General features: G+C 34.2%; 1 protein-coding gene across 7 annotated transcripts in view; it reads right to left on the bottom strand.

Annotated features, from left to right (window-relative positions):
- The window catches only part of CNTLN (centlein), a 330124-nt gene that overhangs the window by 47868 nt on the left and 265648 nt on the right, over positions 1–16608 (bottom strand). For all 7 annotated transcript variants that reach the window (XM_058565850.1, XM_058565854.1, XM_058565855.1 and 4 more), the window contains 5 exons: positions 13854–14045; positions 7943–8040; positions 6331–6457; positions 4817–4954; positions 4088–4273 (listed from right to left, as the gene is read on the bottom strand). In XM_058565850.1, coding sequence (XP_058421833.1) covers positions 4088–4273; positions 4817–4954; positions 6331–6457; positions 7943–8040; positions 13854–14045 — 741 coding nt within the window. The remainder of the gene's footprint in view (positions 1–4087; positions 4274–4816; positions 4955–6330; positions 6458–7942; positions 8041–13853; positions 14046–16608) is intronic.

The raw sequence follows: 16608 nt of genomic DNA, 5'->3' as shown, positions 1-16608 counted from the left end.
CCTCTATCAACGTGACTTATTTAAAACCTCGCCTCAAGTATGTTCCATTGATACTCATTCTATAGATGGGGAAACTGAGGCACAGAGGCTTAAGTCACTTGCCTGAGATAACATAACTAGTAAGTGCAGAGTAGGGCTCTTTCCTCTTAACCACAGAGCTGAAGAAAGGATTCAGGAAAGAGGAAGGCACTGAGCTAAATCTGAAGGATTTAGAGCAAAGAGCAAAGAGGGAAGGGCATATCAAGTGAGAGAACTTGAGTAAAGGCAGGACTGAACACAATGTGGGCAAAAGTTGGTGAGTAGTGGGAAAGAAGGTTAGATTCCAAGCAGGATAGGGTCAAATTATAGAAGGTCTTAAATTTTTAAAAAGATGGAAGCTTTGATCCAAGGTAGGAGGATTCAGGATGTCACTGATGGTATGTTGCCTCAGATGGTGGCTCCTGAGCATTTCTGCCTAGTTCTAGGGCCATCTGTGCGAGGAAGACAAGGATGATAGTAATCTCATTCCCCAGACCTAAATATCCAGTCTTTGCCAATGTTTCTGGTTTTGACATTAATTTGCTGGTGGCCCTTTATTTAGAGAAATAGATTAAGCAGCAGAAGTAGTGCCAGGATCAACTACACATTGGCCCTAAAACACAATTAAGAAAAACAAATGTCAACTTACCATGAGAAGTCATGAGTGGTATGGGGTGCTATTAAATCCCAGACTGACATATATTTTGTTATTTAATTCAATTCACAAAAACACTTTAAGGCAGTGTTTTTAAAACTATATTATGCATAATAATCACATAGCTAACTTGATAAATGCAGATTATTGGGTGGTACCCCTACTGAGATTTTGATGGAATAAATTCGGGCCCAAATTGTACATTTTTATTTAAATGCAATAGAATCAGCTGATTCTAATGCAGGCAATAGAAATACCACACTGAAACAAAGTGGAAAATTTTAGTACTCTCAAAGAGTACTAAAAATAGTTTATCCATATCTGTTATCTTTCCCTATTATAGAATCTTTAATATACTACTCAAATTAAAAAGCCATGAAACCACAGCAATCCTGAATTTATCTATTAAAACATTTAATATATCATTGTTGGTAAAAAATATGAAGAATCAATATGTCACTTGTGAACAACCAGAGATTAGATACTCACTTTATCATTAAATATCATTTACATCCTTGGAGATAAATAAAAAGTTTTTTTTCTTCTTTTTTGTGAGGAAGATCAGCCCTGTGCTTATATCTGCCAATCCTCTTCTTTTTTTGCTGAGGAAGACTGGCCCTGGGCTAACCTCCGTGCCCATCTTCTTCCACTCTATATGGAATGCCGCCACAGCATGGCTTGCCAAGCAGTGCGTTGGTGCATGCCCAGGATCCGAACCGACGAACTCCAGACTGCCACAGCGGAGCGTGCGCACTTAACCGCTCATGCCACCGGGCCGGCCCCAAAAGTTTGTTTTTTAAAAGGAAACTTTTGCTAAACTACTTTATGTGAAGAAGGACACCCATTACATTATCATGAAGGGCATGAAACTTCATCAACTCTATAATAATCAGATATCTAGTAACAAAATTCATTTTTCTATTTTAAAAACTTCTGGTTATCAATTCTTCTTTTTAAAAAGAACATAAAGAATATTTCAAGAAAAACAATAATTAGCATTTTGAATAAATCTTATAATTATATATTTCATATTTTATATCTTGGCTAAAAATGCAATAAACAAAACCCTAAGCTGAATATAAAACAAGAAAACAAAGGTTTATGAAGCTCAAAGTCACAATAAAAACAGTTCTACATCATGAGTAAAATAATGACAATATTCAATGAGAGCACTTATCATAAGTTAAACAGTGAGACTATTCAACAAGCATTTGGAAGAAATGACATTTTAAATCTGGAAAAGGTAAATTACGTTTACTAAAATTAATACTCTGCAATCACTTAGGGTCCTCTGAGGCAACCATTATTGGTTTGACTTTACACCAGTTGAAACCTTTGTTGAAAGAGATAAATTTTATGCTATTCATTTTATAGATATTTTTAAAATGAGAAGACTCCAAAGGTAAATGATTTCCAAAGAAACAAAGTAAGGGATTTGTTCTAAATGGGGTACTACTAACACTGGCATACAATGTTGTAAGCTCCTATTTTTAGGGGAATGAAGAATATGGCATTACACATAAGATCCAGTTATTTGCCATCTTATATTCAATCTATAAGCCCAGGAATGTTATTTCTTAAGAATAAGATCAATACCCAAGGGGATAAGGAGATTTAAAAATATTCTACTCTATGTTGAGCAGAGGACCTTCCTTACTAGGGGCTTAAGAGATGCTAAACTACTGACTGATCTAGAGAAAAACCAAAAAAAAGAAACAAAGGAACTGATTTGAGGACACTAGCATATTAATATTTATAAAATAATATACTTTAAAATATATACATGTGTGCTAAGTCTAATTGAGTGGTTCAAATTATAGTGGCGTTATTTGGGAAAGGAGACAGTAAGTGGTGATGTTATTTTACTCCAGAGGACATTTAAACTTGCATTTTATAAAGAGGCCGTAAGTTGAAAATATTTTATATATTTAAGCACACTTCTACTGCTATGATATGCCAGTTTTTAATAATACATGCCATCTGAAGGAAAAAGTAGCATGAGGAACTTAATCTCATCAGAGATTGGTCGAAAAAAAGAACATTGCCGGCCGGCCCCGTGGCTTAGCAGTTAAGTGCGCATGCTCTGCTACTGGTGGCCCGGGTTCGGATACCGGGCGCACACCAACGCACCGCTTCTCCGGCCATGCTGAGGCCGCATCCCACATACAGCAACTAGAAGGATGTACAACTATGACATACAACTATCTACCGGGGCTTTGGGGGGACAAAAAAAAAAAGGAGGAGGATTGGCAATAGATGTTAGCTCAGAGCCGGTCTTCCTCACCAAAAAAAAAAAAAAAAGAAAAGAACATTGGGATTTTGAGAGTAAAGGGAGAAAGTAAAGAGTTACTCTACCACTGCAATCAAAACTGTTTTTCTTATTTTTAAAGGTCAAAAGGACTATCATTAAACTTTCACATTCCTAATGGAAATTTAATTTCATTAGTGATCATTATCGCATGCCGACTCTTTGCAAGGCACTAATGGTACACGTTGTGGAGGCAGAGATTAATAAAACATTGCCCTTGACTTTAAGGAACTCATAATCTATCTAGTGGCGATGGATTCATTTGCTAACTATAATACAAGGCAGAATAAATGGACTAAACAGAGGTGTAAACAACTCACAGTGGGATTAAAAGGGGTGGAGCAACCACCAGATTCTTGGAGGCTGTGCCTGGTATCTCTGAAACCAGAGCTGCTCCTTCTCGGTTTTTCCAGAAAGGTTAAGGAAGGAATACTGCCTGTCTGTATGGGGCAGAAGGACAGACCAGAGGTCTAAAAGCTCTCTAGAAACACTTTCAAATAAAGCACCTGTTTTAGCCCTATGTCTGCCCCTCTCCATCACCCTCAGCTTTGGTGGTGCCTTGTGTAGCCAATTCCTCAGCCTTTCTGGGGTTTTTCAGCTGTCAGATAATTTCTAGATAGTACTCCCTTTGTGGGCACTTCTGTTTGTCTTCCTTTTGTTCTGCTAAGTCATCTATCATTCCTCCATCCATTCCATGTCTTGATGGGTTGTGGCTTGGGGTTCAGATGTCTCCTAGCTTTAATGAACATGGAACAAGTTTCTGGTTGCTTTTCTTGCTTAGATGATTTTCAAATGGAGAATAGAGTGGAAATGACTTAATTCTTTCCTCTTAAAACCAGCCTTGATGATGTGATTACTACAATTTCATAACTAAATTGACATTAAGAAACAGAATATTAATAATAGCATGGAAAATTTTAAACAAGCTATAAAAACAAATCTTTTATAGAGAAATTTTGAAGGATGTGGCAAGTAGGGGAGAAGATGCTTTGTGGTTTAGGGAAGCAGAAAGAAACTTCAAAGTATTCCCCAAATCATCTGAAGTAGGCCACTGCCTACTCTGCTTGACGTAAAGTACAAGTTAGTAAAGCACGAATAATCCAAACCTTCACAAATATGGTGAACTCTTCCACTTTCTCATTGGCTAAGAGCAACTTCTTCTGCGCACCTTCTAGGGCCTGCTCACTTTGCAACGCTAATCCTTGAAGATGCTTAGATGCTGCTGTTTCAATTTCTGCCATGGCAGATTCAGTCTCATTTATTTTCGATGCTAGGAGATTCAGCTTGAGATCCTGCAAAAAACCAGTAATCACACACACAAAAATATTTCCTGGGGCCGGCCCTGTGGTGGAGCGGTTAAGTGCGTGCACTCTGCTGCTGATGGCCCGGGTTCGGATCCCGGGCGCGCACCGACGCACCACTTGTGAGGCCATATATTCTCATACATTTATCATCAAAATTGGTTTATGCTTTTTAAAAATTATAAACCATTAAAGACAAGGAAGCTATTTTAGACCAAAAGATCTCAAATATTAAATGGAAATATTTAGTTTATAAGTTTAGATGGACCTAAAAATTTATATCCACTTGTGCCAATTCTTAACAACAGTTTTCATTTATAAGAAATTATCAAGACACAAAATCTGTTTCTCCGATACAGTATTACCTTTAATGTTAAATTTTTAGTGTTTCAAGCAGAGACATAAATGTTCTTTGCAGGATCTAAAACATTTAAGTAGCTCATAACAGTTTTGGGGAGAAAAAAATGACAACTTTAAAAATGAAAAAGACATTGTTATATTCCATCTCTAAGCTAAAATGTCCTAAAAGCATACCTTTTTTTCTAATTCCTCTTTAGTTTTCTGATACATCTGTTCATACTGTGACTTCTCTTTTACAGCAACACTAAGTCTTTGCTTTAGGGAATCAATTGATACCTTCTTGTTGGAGCACTCCTCGGTTAATGTTTTCACCTACAGCAAAAGCATAAAGGTAATTATTATCGGTAAAGGCATTCTAGTGGTACACTGTATTTGTTTCAACAGAAACCAAATGAATGCATGAATAAGTCTCATTTCACTTATTTTCTCACAAATGATATCAAATATAATAAGATTAGTAGAACTCATATTATGAATGAGACTAACAATCCTTAATCAATAGCATACCAAAAATCACACAAAAAAGTATGAATACTGATACGTTTAGTCTTCCACCTAATAATACAATCTTAATTTTAACTACATTTCCTTTAATTACTAACCTAAACTTTCTTAAGCAGAAGATGCTTATTTTTGATTCTTAAACAAGCCAAGTTATAGATAACTTTGAGTTGTAGTCTCCAGTATAACATGTACTTTTTAGGGCAAAATTAAGTAGTAATACAACATATTTATTATACATTTAAAAGAATAACAAAGGAAATAGTTTTTCTTTTTCTGTTTAGTGCCACTAAAGATATGTAATTACTTATACAAAGACTCTAAGACTATATCTGAAATGATTATTGAAGTTAAAAAATGAGCAAAATTTAAAGGATAACATTGAAAAAAATCTATAGGAAGCAATTATAATTTATGTGGGTGTGTGGTGGAAAAAGAGAAAGAAAATCCATATGCATTTGTCTTGCTCATGTAAAATTTTCTCTCTTAAATCCATTTGAGCTAACACATACTTACATTTTTATTTCCAACAAGGAAGGTAAGGGAGATGTTTTCTCTGGAGTGGATAACATTTAGTGAATGCCAAAGCACGAGCTGCCTTATGAGTTGTGCAAATAGCGCCCCCTTTTTTTTAAAACAAAAAGTGTCTCTTAGTCAGCAAATTGCTGATTTCTACTTTGGGGTTAGATATTATACAACTATTTTAAATACAGCTCTCTTCCTAAGTCACTGAAGTAAGTGTATACAAAGAAAAAGTACACTTAAAAAACTGTGGTAAGTATACATTGTAAAGAACTTCTGATAGTGTTTGGTTATCACTTATTTAATTTAAAAATATATGCTTGATTCTATCATTATAAACTGCAATTTTAAATTTAAAAAAATGCTGAATAAAATGTAATTATGTGTCCCAGAAATATTAAAGATTTTTAAAATTAAACTTGATTATCTTCTCCTAGTATGTTCACATATAAAGAGAATGTGTGGCTATATTATGTATAAGATTTTGAAGGCTTGAATTTTAAAACTAATAACATACTTTCAGAGCAAATAATGTAATTATGTAATAATATACATATATTCTATGAATACTTTCTATAAATTTATTAAGATTGAATATTTGAATTAAGAAGGTAAATACAAAGGGATGTGATTTTTTTAATGTCAGCGAACATAAAAGTCAATACCTTTTTTTCAAGATTTTCTAACATTTCATTAATACTCTCATTACTTTCCAAATTTACTTTCTGTCGAAATTTCAAGTCCTCTATCAAATGTCTTTTCATGGTTACATCCCTCTCCATTCGAGACATCCTTGAAAGGGAAAAAGACATTTTATCAAGAGTGATAAAAAATAACAATAATGATATCTTATATATTATCCAATTTTATACATACCTTTAATTTTTAAATGCTACCTGATATTAGTGAAATTGCAAATTAATAAAATAATTGCATGAGATAAAATATTGCTCTATTGATATTTTGAGAACTTGTAAAATCTATAATCCTGTTGTGACTTGGTAACTATAGTGTTATATACATATGCATTAAAACATAAAAAAATAGAACTGAGAAAGATTAATAAAATATATGAAAACTTAAAATTATTATATTTAAATTACCTTCTCGTATTACTAAGAAAAATCCAAGTGATATTTAGAGATCATCAAAAAACATAACACTGATAAAAAACAATTCTATACTTTAATAAACAAATATAAAATCTTATATTATCATGTAATGACACTAAAATTAGGCATGATGTCGTCTAATTTAATGTCACTTACAGTTACTACCATATTAGGTATAAAATAGTAGATGCAGTGACAACCACTGTCACTATTACTTCTATAACAACAAGAGCTAACATTTACCGAGTGCTTACTATGTGCCAGTCACTGTTATAAGAGCTTTACGTGCACTAACTCATTTAATCCTCATCAGAACTTTATGAGCTCATACTATTAAATTGAGGCACTGAGCTAGCAGGTAGAGAAGCCAAGATTCAAAGAACATTTCTCTATAGCCCTCACTGTTACACAGTCAGCAAGACTGCCTCTTCATCTAATAAATAAACTTCAAAACATTCTGTTTAAAAAATTAACCAGTCTTTTTGTTTAATAGTATTACATATTAATATCACTTTTAAGCGCTCTTCACTTATAATGTGGTATACATGTATGTATATGAGATACATATATCTTAAATTATCAATGACAGACTGGATTCTAGCTGAATATGTTATCACCTCTAAGCTCTAGCACATTTATAAGAGATATAGAAAGAAAATAATTCTAACTCAGGGAGATAGAATATTTTAAACCCCTTTTACTAATAAACACATAAAGTATAAACTTTCATAACCCTCCAGTTATTTTAAGTACAAACAAAACTCTCCTTTGTTTCCACCTTAGCTTTGTAAGCTTAGGCATTAAATCCAATGTGAGGATCAACCTACACATACATCTTTGGTCAAATAATTACCATATTCTAAAGTTTTTTGTTCATAGTCTTCGGGCCATTAATTTACATATATTTAAAATTAAATATGCTTACTCTAAGAAGGAAAATCTAACTATAATATTCTTACTCTAATTAAAAAAAAGTAATTAACTTGCCATCAACCACACTTTATATAATATTCCTTAAAATTTTATCTTATGTAGGCCTAAACATGAACTAAGGAAGGAAAATGCAATTTTTAACATGCTGGTATTTTCTTGGAGTGCCATGTTTAATAGAGTTAACTGCCACTAGGTGGCACCAAATACAATGGATAAAAATACAAGAACATACTTTTCATGCATTTCCTTTATGTGATCTTCTTTTGCTAGGAGTTCAAATTTCAGAGACTTCACATTTGATGACTGTTTAGTAAGTTCGTTAGTTGCATTCTAGATTAAAAATACACATAAATTCAAATACACCTTTCAATCTTGGTCGAAAGCAATCTAAAAATACTCATTCTCAGGAACAGCAATAAATTTGCAATAATTATGGTTATAATTAAAATGAACATTTTAATATTTTTAAATGCTTTATTTTATATGTTCTAGTAGAAATACTACAGTATACTAAAATTTATAACATGGCCAAAACCATAGAGGAATGTAATCATATAACAATTGCAAAGAGTACATGCCCAAAATACATTTATGGGAAATACAGACTGTCTTCGTAATATGTAAATGTGTATGTAATTACTTAACTATTTTAATGGTTTAATACGATCACTAAAAAACTAATGCTGGACCTGTAACAGACTAAATATGGTCACAAATGCTTTGCTGTCCCTCCCACCAAGAGGAGGAATCCATCTCCCAATTCTTTGAATATGGTCTGGCCTGTGATTTGCTTTGACCAAAAAGAATGTGGCCAAAATGACGCTGTGCAAGTACCAGATCCTCGGCCTAAATCCTCGTAGCATGCACCTCTGCACTCTTGGAATATTGCCCTGGGATCACCTCGCAAGCAACACAGAGAAACGGCCATGTGGAGGAGTACTGAGGTGCCCCAGCAGACAGCGAGCAGACCAACTGCCAGGTTTGTGAGTGAGGCTATCCTGGTCCTCCCAACCCAGGTAAATCCTTGGTTTAGAAGAATGCAGGCATGTGAGAACCCAGAGGAGAGTGCTATAAGAACTGGCTAGTCAACCCACCGGATCATGAGAAACAGTAAACTGCTGTTGTTTTAAGCTGCTGCATTTTAGGATAGTTTGTTAGACAGTAATAGAAGACTGACAGAGAATCTTATGAATACTGAATACTTCCTTACTTCCTGAACTTATTAATAATACTATTTATTATTAAAGTATTTATATATAATTATTGGTTTTTCAAAGCAGAATAGCTTTGTGTCTGCACAGTCCAGGAGCCAGAGGTAGTAACCAGAGTGTTAGGACACCTAAGTTTCAATTTTCACTCAAGTTCGAAGTAAACATATAATATGAGACATCACTTAGTCTTTTTGATATTTTAGTTTTCCACCTACAAGATAGTGTTGACATACATTAATTCATTTGTTAAATTTAAAAATATTAAACTAATATAAATAGAATAAAATATTATAGCTTTAAACATATTCAGAATTTCGCTAATCTTTCTATTAACTACAATCAATTGCTTCTATTGGAACTGTTCCCAGGTTTGACTGACAAATGCTAAAAAAATGTACATCTGAAAAGATGAAACCATTAATCACACAATGTAAATATGAGTCAAATTCATTAGACAGACTTTAAATATCTTGTTGGTATAGCATATGTAAATAAAAAATTTTAAATAATTTTAATTTTTACATTAAATATATTAATTTTCTTAAAAACCCAAGGCTAGCTCAACACGGCAACCGTACTGAATGTTAAAATTTTTGACTAAATGTTTGTGTAATGCAATCTAAATTTCCACCATATTTTACATGTTTACAGTGATGTAGTGTCTTATTTCTAGCACTGCCAGAATAAGATGTTACACACCAGTAAATTTACCAGATAATTGAAGCTTTTGCTTTAATCATTAATCTTAAATGCTTTCTGGAATGACTGTTCATTCATTTAGAAATATGAACATCCACAATTATTAGCTAATAGTGATACTTTAATATAGTGATATTATATTATAAATATTATCACTGTATTAATTATATATATTACTACATCTATTATAGTATCACTATATCATTATACAGTGATGCCTCTAGGAACTATTATGATAAAAATGGCTACTTACCCTTACCTAAATGGTCCCACACTGCTGTTTTTCTAATTTTCTATTTTTACCTTAACATTTTTATATTTTCTTTTTCTCTCTGTCAGTCTGTTGGTCGTAATTTCTTGTTTCTGTCAATATTCCTGCCTAAAAACAATCATCCTGTCCCTAAATATGCATACTTCTAAATCTGCTGCTTTTGAAGGGTTTTCTGCTGAGAAGTTTAAATAAATAAACTTATTATAGCTGTATTTAAAATAACAGACAACAGGCAGTAAATGAAGCCTGTCAGTATCTTCAATGGAAAAAATTAAGTGGATTTTACGATAGCTGTTTGATTCTTTTCTGTTATTTGACTTATGGCTGTTATTTTATGTGGTTGAAAATGCTGTAACTGACTTCTGGATAATTGAGGGATTACTGAATTATAATAAATAAAACAATGCCAGTTTGATATATTCTTTTGTCAGAATCTCTAAGTCTCACAGTTATTTGATTTGATCCTCAAATATCCTTATGAAGTGGGTAGAAAGGTATCCCTGCTTTAGACCTCTGGAGAAGTTAAGTGATTTCCTCCATCAGGTCCCACAAGAAGTCAGCGGACAAAGAGTGATCAAAACCGAGGTCCTCTGACCCTTTTCCATTTCCTACTACACAATACTTCCTGCAGCATGACTTCACATCTGGAGTAAAACATATTTCAAAGACGTCACAACGGTAAGAATCCATCCTGGTTAGAGCCTTCCTATCTAAGCTTTTAAAATATTTTTTAAAATTGGCAGAGTGTATTAAGCAAGGGAATGAGCTCTGGAGCCAGATGGCTTTTGTTCTAATCTCAGCTCTGTCACTTAGTAGCTGTGTGACTCTGGACAATTAACTCATTCTCTCAGTGTCTCAGTTTTCTCAACTGTAAAATAGAGATAATAACGGAACTTATCATACAGGGTTCAAATGAGGATTAAATGAGTTAGTATTTGTAAAAGACTTAGAATCAGCCTGGCAATAGATTATATATAAAGGAACAGTAGTTTAAACACTACTATCCTTCATTATTAATTTACTGGGAAAATGGAACAGAACATGGTATTTAGCAAAAGGAATATTTACAACAATCAGGAAGTCGAAGAATCACAAATATAAATTGGAGTACTATCCAATCCAGGTTGTATAAAGAACTACAGATTAAACGAAATATAAATAACTGATGTATATATCATTCACTGGAAGGAATTTATATGTCTCTAAATATTTTATTATCTACCTATATAAAGTGGGTTACCTTGAGGAAACAGGTCTAATATGGGTAAAAATGAAGATACAGAAAATGCACATGAGCACTCTAATGATACTGAATGAACCACATACATCTGGGAAGTACACCTAAGAATTTATATAGAAAAGTCTAATATTAATTGGATAAAATAACAAAGAATGTATGTAGACATTTAATAGATTCAAATCTAACCAGTTTTTCTCAAATAAGCCTAAAGACATCAATTAGAAAATAAGTTATTTCTTAGAAAATATTTGTTAATAATTTGATATCTGTTATGGGCTAAATTATGTCCCTTCAAAATTCCTATGTTGAAGCCCTAAACCCCAGTACCTCAAAATGTGACTATATTTGGAGATAGGGCCTTTACAGAGGTAATTAGGGAAAATGAGGTCATATGGGCGGGGCTTAATCAAATATGACTGGTGTTCTTATAACAACAGGTGAGACACAGACCACACAGACTAAGGGAAGACCAGCTGACGACACAGCAATAAGGTGGGTATCCACAAGCCAAAGGGAGAGGCCTGAGAAGAAAGCAAATCTGTTGATACCTTGATCTTGGACTTCTAGCCTCCAGAACTAGGAGAAAATCAATTTCTGTCATTTAAGCCACTCACTCTGTGGTATTTTGTTATGGCAGCCCTAGCAAACTATACAATATCGAAACAGAAATTTGTAGTAGCAGAGAGTATTATGTACTTAAAGGTGCCTGGTCTTCTAGGAAATTTCCATATTAAAACATGAAATAAGACAAAAGTAAAGATTTATCCTTTTCGTCCCTATGCAGCCTGGTCAATGTTCCAGGACTCTAGGCTAGATATGGACAACGTCACTTCAAACTTACATCAAGCATCAGGTGATCTAAATTGCTTTAGGAATTCTCATTAGTCTCACCTTTGTGACTCACACATTCCTCCAAAGAGAGATACTTATATAGGGGTCAAAACTTAACACTGTGGGATACTATAATGCAAACAACTTACAGATATTCATATGGGCCTATTATTACCAAAAATTATGTTAGAGCATTAGCAGCAAGTAAAATCAAATAAATAAAATATAAATCCCCTTAAAACTATTAACACTTTAAAAAATTTTTAAGGTCAGATTAGACATTCCTGGATCTAACATTCTATTTTATCTCAGTGAAAACTAAAGTTATGTTAGGATTGTGAAGACTTAAATCTAAGATGAATCACAGAACTGTGAATAAAAGTTTCTGTAGTAGACAGGATCAAAGAATATCTCAATGATTTCATCCTCTGTATAGAAACATAAACACTGAAATGTTCAGTTTATACATTTTATTCCACTTTTTCAGAGACAGAAACACTACTTTAAGAGAAGATACATGCCCCCAAACTTGCACAATTATTTTTTCTCACATTTCTATTATGTAAGATATTTAAACTTATAAAATAGAGTTGAGGCAAGTTCTGCACCTAGAAACTGTCTGAAAGAAGATGGTATTTAAGAGGCATATAAATTAATGCCAGTAGGTTAAAGCAAAATATTTTCAAGCAATGATACACTAATTTACTTTAAACTTTATCCTAGTTTATCCTATTAGTAATCCTTCATTTAAAAACATTATTATTGGAGAGTGCACATATAATATTTTGAATAGAAAACAACTGAGTCTATTCAACAATTCAATAGTCAAATACCCTCTTATCAGTCACAGTCCATTTCTAATGTACTCTGTGCATTTCCAACCAGAATTTTCTTTCTAGTGACTCTCGTTATAGCTATAGTCCCATACACATTGTCCTTTTAGCTTCAAGCTAGCAATCCTCCCTGAAGAAAATAACTAAGTATGTGAGGAGTAAATGAGCTTGTTTGTTTTAGGCAGCAGGAAAATGAACTTTCCAATTAAAACTCACAAATCCTGTTTCTTACAAGATAATTCTATCTAAACTAAGATCAGCCTTATTTTCAAGGTTTCACCTGGACTTACATACAATTCTATACAGACAAAGGGAACCCTGCTTTTTATTCTCGCTCCCAGCTTTACCTTGCTGAAATCTATTAAACCAACCCACCTGTCCTCTGTGCTGCTTCTCCCTCCCCAGACTTCCCTCCTCCTTCCCCATCTCCAATCAACAACCAAACTAAAACAGCAGCAAGTGTGTAGACGGAAGCAATTCTATTTATGTTGATACATGATGTGTTTGAAAGGAAGTCTAGTCAGTGAGGGAGGAATGGGGGGCAGAGAGGAGCTGAGTTGTGGAATAGAATGACAATGGCCAGTTTCCATCACCTCCTAAATTAGGATATCATGGTGTCTTGTCATTTTTACAGAGAATAGTATTATGAGTTGCTAGATAAGAATCTACCAGGCTAAAATAGAAAGATAAGGTCAAAGGTAGTAGTAATAATTTTTGGATTATTTATACCATAATTTACCCTTATTAGTAGAATTAAATTAGAATTCATTTGTCTTTTTTTTTTTTAATTTTATTTATTTATTTATTTTCCCCCAAAGCCCCAGTAGATAGTTGTATGTCACAGCTGCACATCCTTCTAGTTGCTGTATGTGGGACGCGGCCTCAGCATGGCCGGAGAAGCGGTGTGTCAGTGTGCGCCCGGGATCCGAACCCAGGCCGCCAGCAGCGGAGCGCGAGCACTTAACTGCTAAGCCACAGGGCCCGCCCCAGAATTCATTTGTCTTTAAGGATTCAGTAACTTAATATATGTTTTCATCTTTAATAAAACTTATAATCACCTTTAGTTTACACTGCAATTGCTTCATCTCTAAGTCCACGCTCCTTGAAGGACCAAGTGATGTAACTTGTATCTGTGGAACTGTTACCCGGGAAACTTCTTCTGCCAAACTTGTGATTTCAGATGAGGACTCTAATTTCTTTAGTAAGTCTTCTTTTTCTTTCCGAAGTGCAGCCAAATCCAAATTTAGTTTCTTTTTTTAAAGAAAATAAACATAAATGTATTATAAAAGTAATTACATTTAATATAATAATTATCATCATAAAATTCTACAGGTAGGAAAATGCTACAGAGAAGAAGTAAAATTAATCACAAAAATAGTTACTGTAAAAACTTTACAAAAATTATAATTTCTATTAGTTTTTGCTTAAGGTTTTAAGACTTGTAGAGGTTAAAACAACAGAGACCAGCTGTCCTCAATATCTTTTGGTTGGCTGGTCTTTACTCTTGATGTGCTATTCCTTTGCCTTCACATATACAGGGGTGAGCCAGTGATTCACATGCTTGATAACCTTGACTTCAGGGCTGATGTACTTAACTAGGAAAAGCCAAGCTGGAGCAGGATGGGATAACAGATGTTAGTTGTTTATTCCACTGGGTAGGTCTTACCACTCTATATAGCAGCCAAAACGCTTCTCATTTAGCAACATAAATGTTAAGTCCAATTAGCACAAGAGGCTTATTAGAGATTTAGTTCAAATAAATAGCGTACAAATTCGCTCAGTCTTCTGCACTTGATTGATAGTTGACAAGTCCTCTTTTTAACGTTGAGGTAGATTGCACTAAACTCCTTACATTTGAATTTTTAATAACATAAACATTTTACTAAATGGCACATTGGTAATGTTTTTATGAAACAGTTACTGTTAGTCCCTCTCACTCACCAATCTGTAGTCAGCAGAATGCCACCAAGCTGTAACCGCAACAACTTAGAGGTCCTTAAGAGGATACCTGCACTACTATTTTATTATTCCAAAGAAGCTTATAGTGGTAGTTTAACATAAGGAACAATTAGACAAAATGGTAGTGAAATCTCTCAGAGGGGAGAAAAATCTTTCTTTGTTAAGAATTCTAATTAAAACAGCAAAAGATATAGCTAATGTGTACAGCGATATAAATACAAGTTATTTAATAACACTATATTTAAACACAACTTCTAGAAAACTATACCAATAAATCTATATTACATATGCATTTGTGTATACATGAGTATCCTGTTAAATATGAATATTTTAGATTATGGATTCAAAACTAGGGCTTGTGGGGCCGGCCCGGTGGCGCAAGCGGTTAAGTGCGTGCGCTCCGCTGCGGCGGCCCGGGGTTCGCTGGTTCGGATCCCGGGCGCGCACCGACGCACTGCTTGGTAAGCCATGCTGTGGCGGCGTCCCATATAAAGTGGAGGAGGATGGGCACAGATGTTAGCCCAGGGCCGTCTTCCTCAGCAAAAAAAAAAAAAAAAAAAGAGGAAGATTGGCGGATGTTAGCTCAGGGCTGATCTCCTCACAAAAAAAAAAAAAAAAAAAAAACTAGGGCTTGATATATTTGAGATTAAACTATGTTTTGGTGAAAAAAAGTATGTTTTGGTGAAAAATCTTATTTCTTTGGCTATATTTTAACTTATGATCTAAAACCGTGGTTCTATAGATTGTCAGGAAATATTCATTCATAAATTGTCCCAAAGGTACCTAACAATTACTATCTAAAAGCAAACTCACAATTTCCCTAAACCTGTAAATCTTTCTGGTTATCATCCAAGCTTGACTCCATCTCCCTCTCTGTTTATTAATTCTCTATGTCCAATTAATTGTCAGGTTCTATAAATCAGGTAATATTTCTCATATTCATTCCCTTCCGCCACTTTCTTAATGAAGACTCACTATTCCACTAAGACTGCTACCATAGCCCTTCTCTTGCAACCTTTCCCTGCCTTCATACCGTCTTTTATACAACTTCCTAAAACAACACTGACCTGTTATTCCCTTATTCAAACCCTTCCGGTGCTCCTCAGCCCAACAGAAGAAAGCCCAGGTGTTTGTGGTTAGAATACGGCTCCCTAAGTTTTAGCTTCCATCTGTGTTTCAGTCAGATATCACCTGAAGTCAAACTTGCTTGCCCGTCCCCAAACCTGTCTGCCATTTCTACATCGATGACTTGACATATGGTGTTTCCTCCTGCTGAAATCTCTCATGCTTAAAGAGCAGCTTAGCATTTTCTCCTTTATGAAGATTTCTCTGTTCTGTTCTTCTCTTTTTCTTCAACAAAGTAGCTTCTCCATTCTCTTAACTCCCAGAGCACTATGCCTGTTCCTCAAACGTGAAACCTAGTAAATCCCTGAGAGAGACTGTGCCTTTGTTCACCTATGTATTCCTCACAGTATCTAAAAACAAGGCCTTCTGTATGGTGAGACCCAAAAGAAAGATTTAAAAAATTCAAGTCTCCCTATTTGTAGCACGGATAGTGCTTTTAAAGATACATTGATTTCAGCTTGTATTTATAAACTTTCTATTAGTTTATCACTATATAAATTAAAATACACTTTCATTAGCAATGTAATATTGTTAGCTTTTACTTAAGTAGTAGGCACTGCAACATTTATCAATCTTGAAGTTAACGCTCTGTACCTAAATTAGACTTTTTGAGATTTTAATGTAGTAAGACAAACTCATGGCTACAATTCTAGATGGAATCTCTGGCAACACAGAAGACTAAACTTTGATGAGGCTCTTTTCTTCCTATGAACAGCTTCAGTGGCTTCT

This window comes from Diceros bicornis, chromosome 22 (assembly GCF_020826845.1).
Source record: "Diceros bicornis minor isolate mBicDic1 chromosome 22, mDicBic1.mat.cur, whole genome shotgun sequence".
NCBI classification, from domain to species: Eukaryota; Metazoa; Chordata; class Mammalia; order Perissodactyla; family Rhinocerotidae; genus Diceros; species Diceros bicornis.
This window is presented reverse-complemented; position numbering and strand designations above follow the sequence as displayed.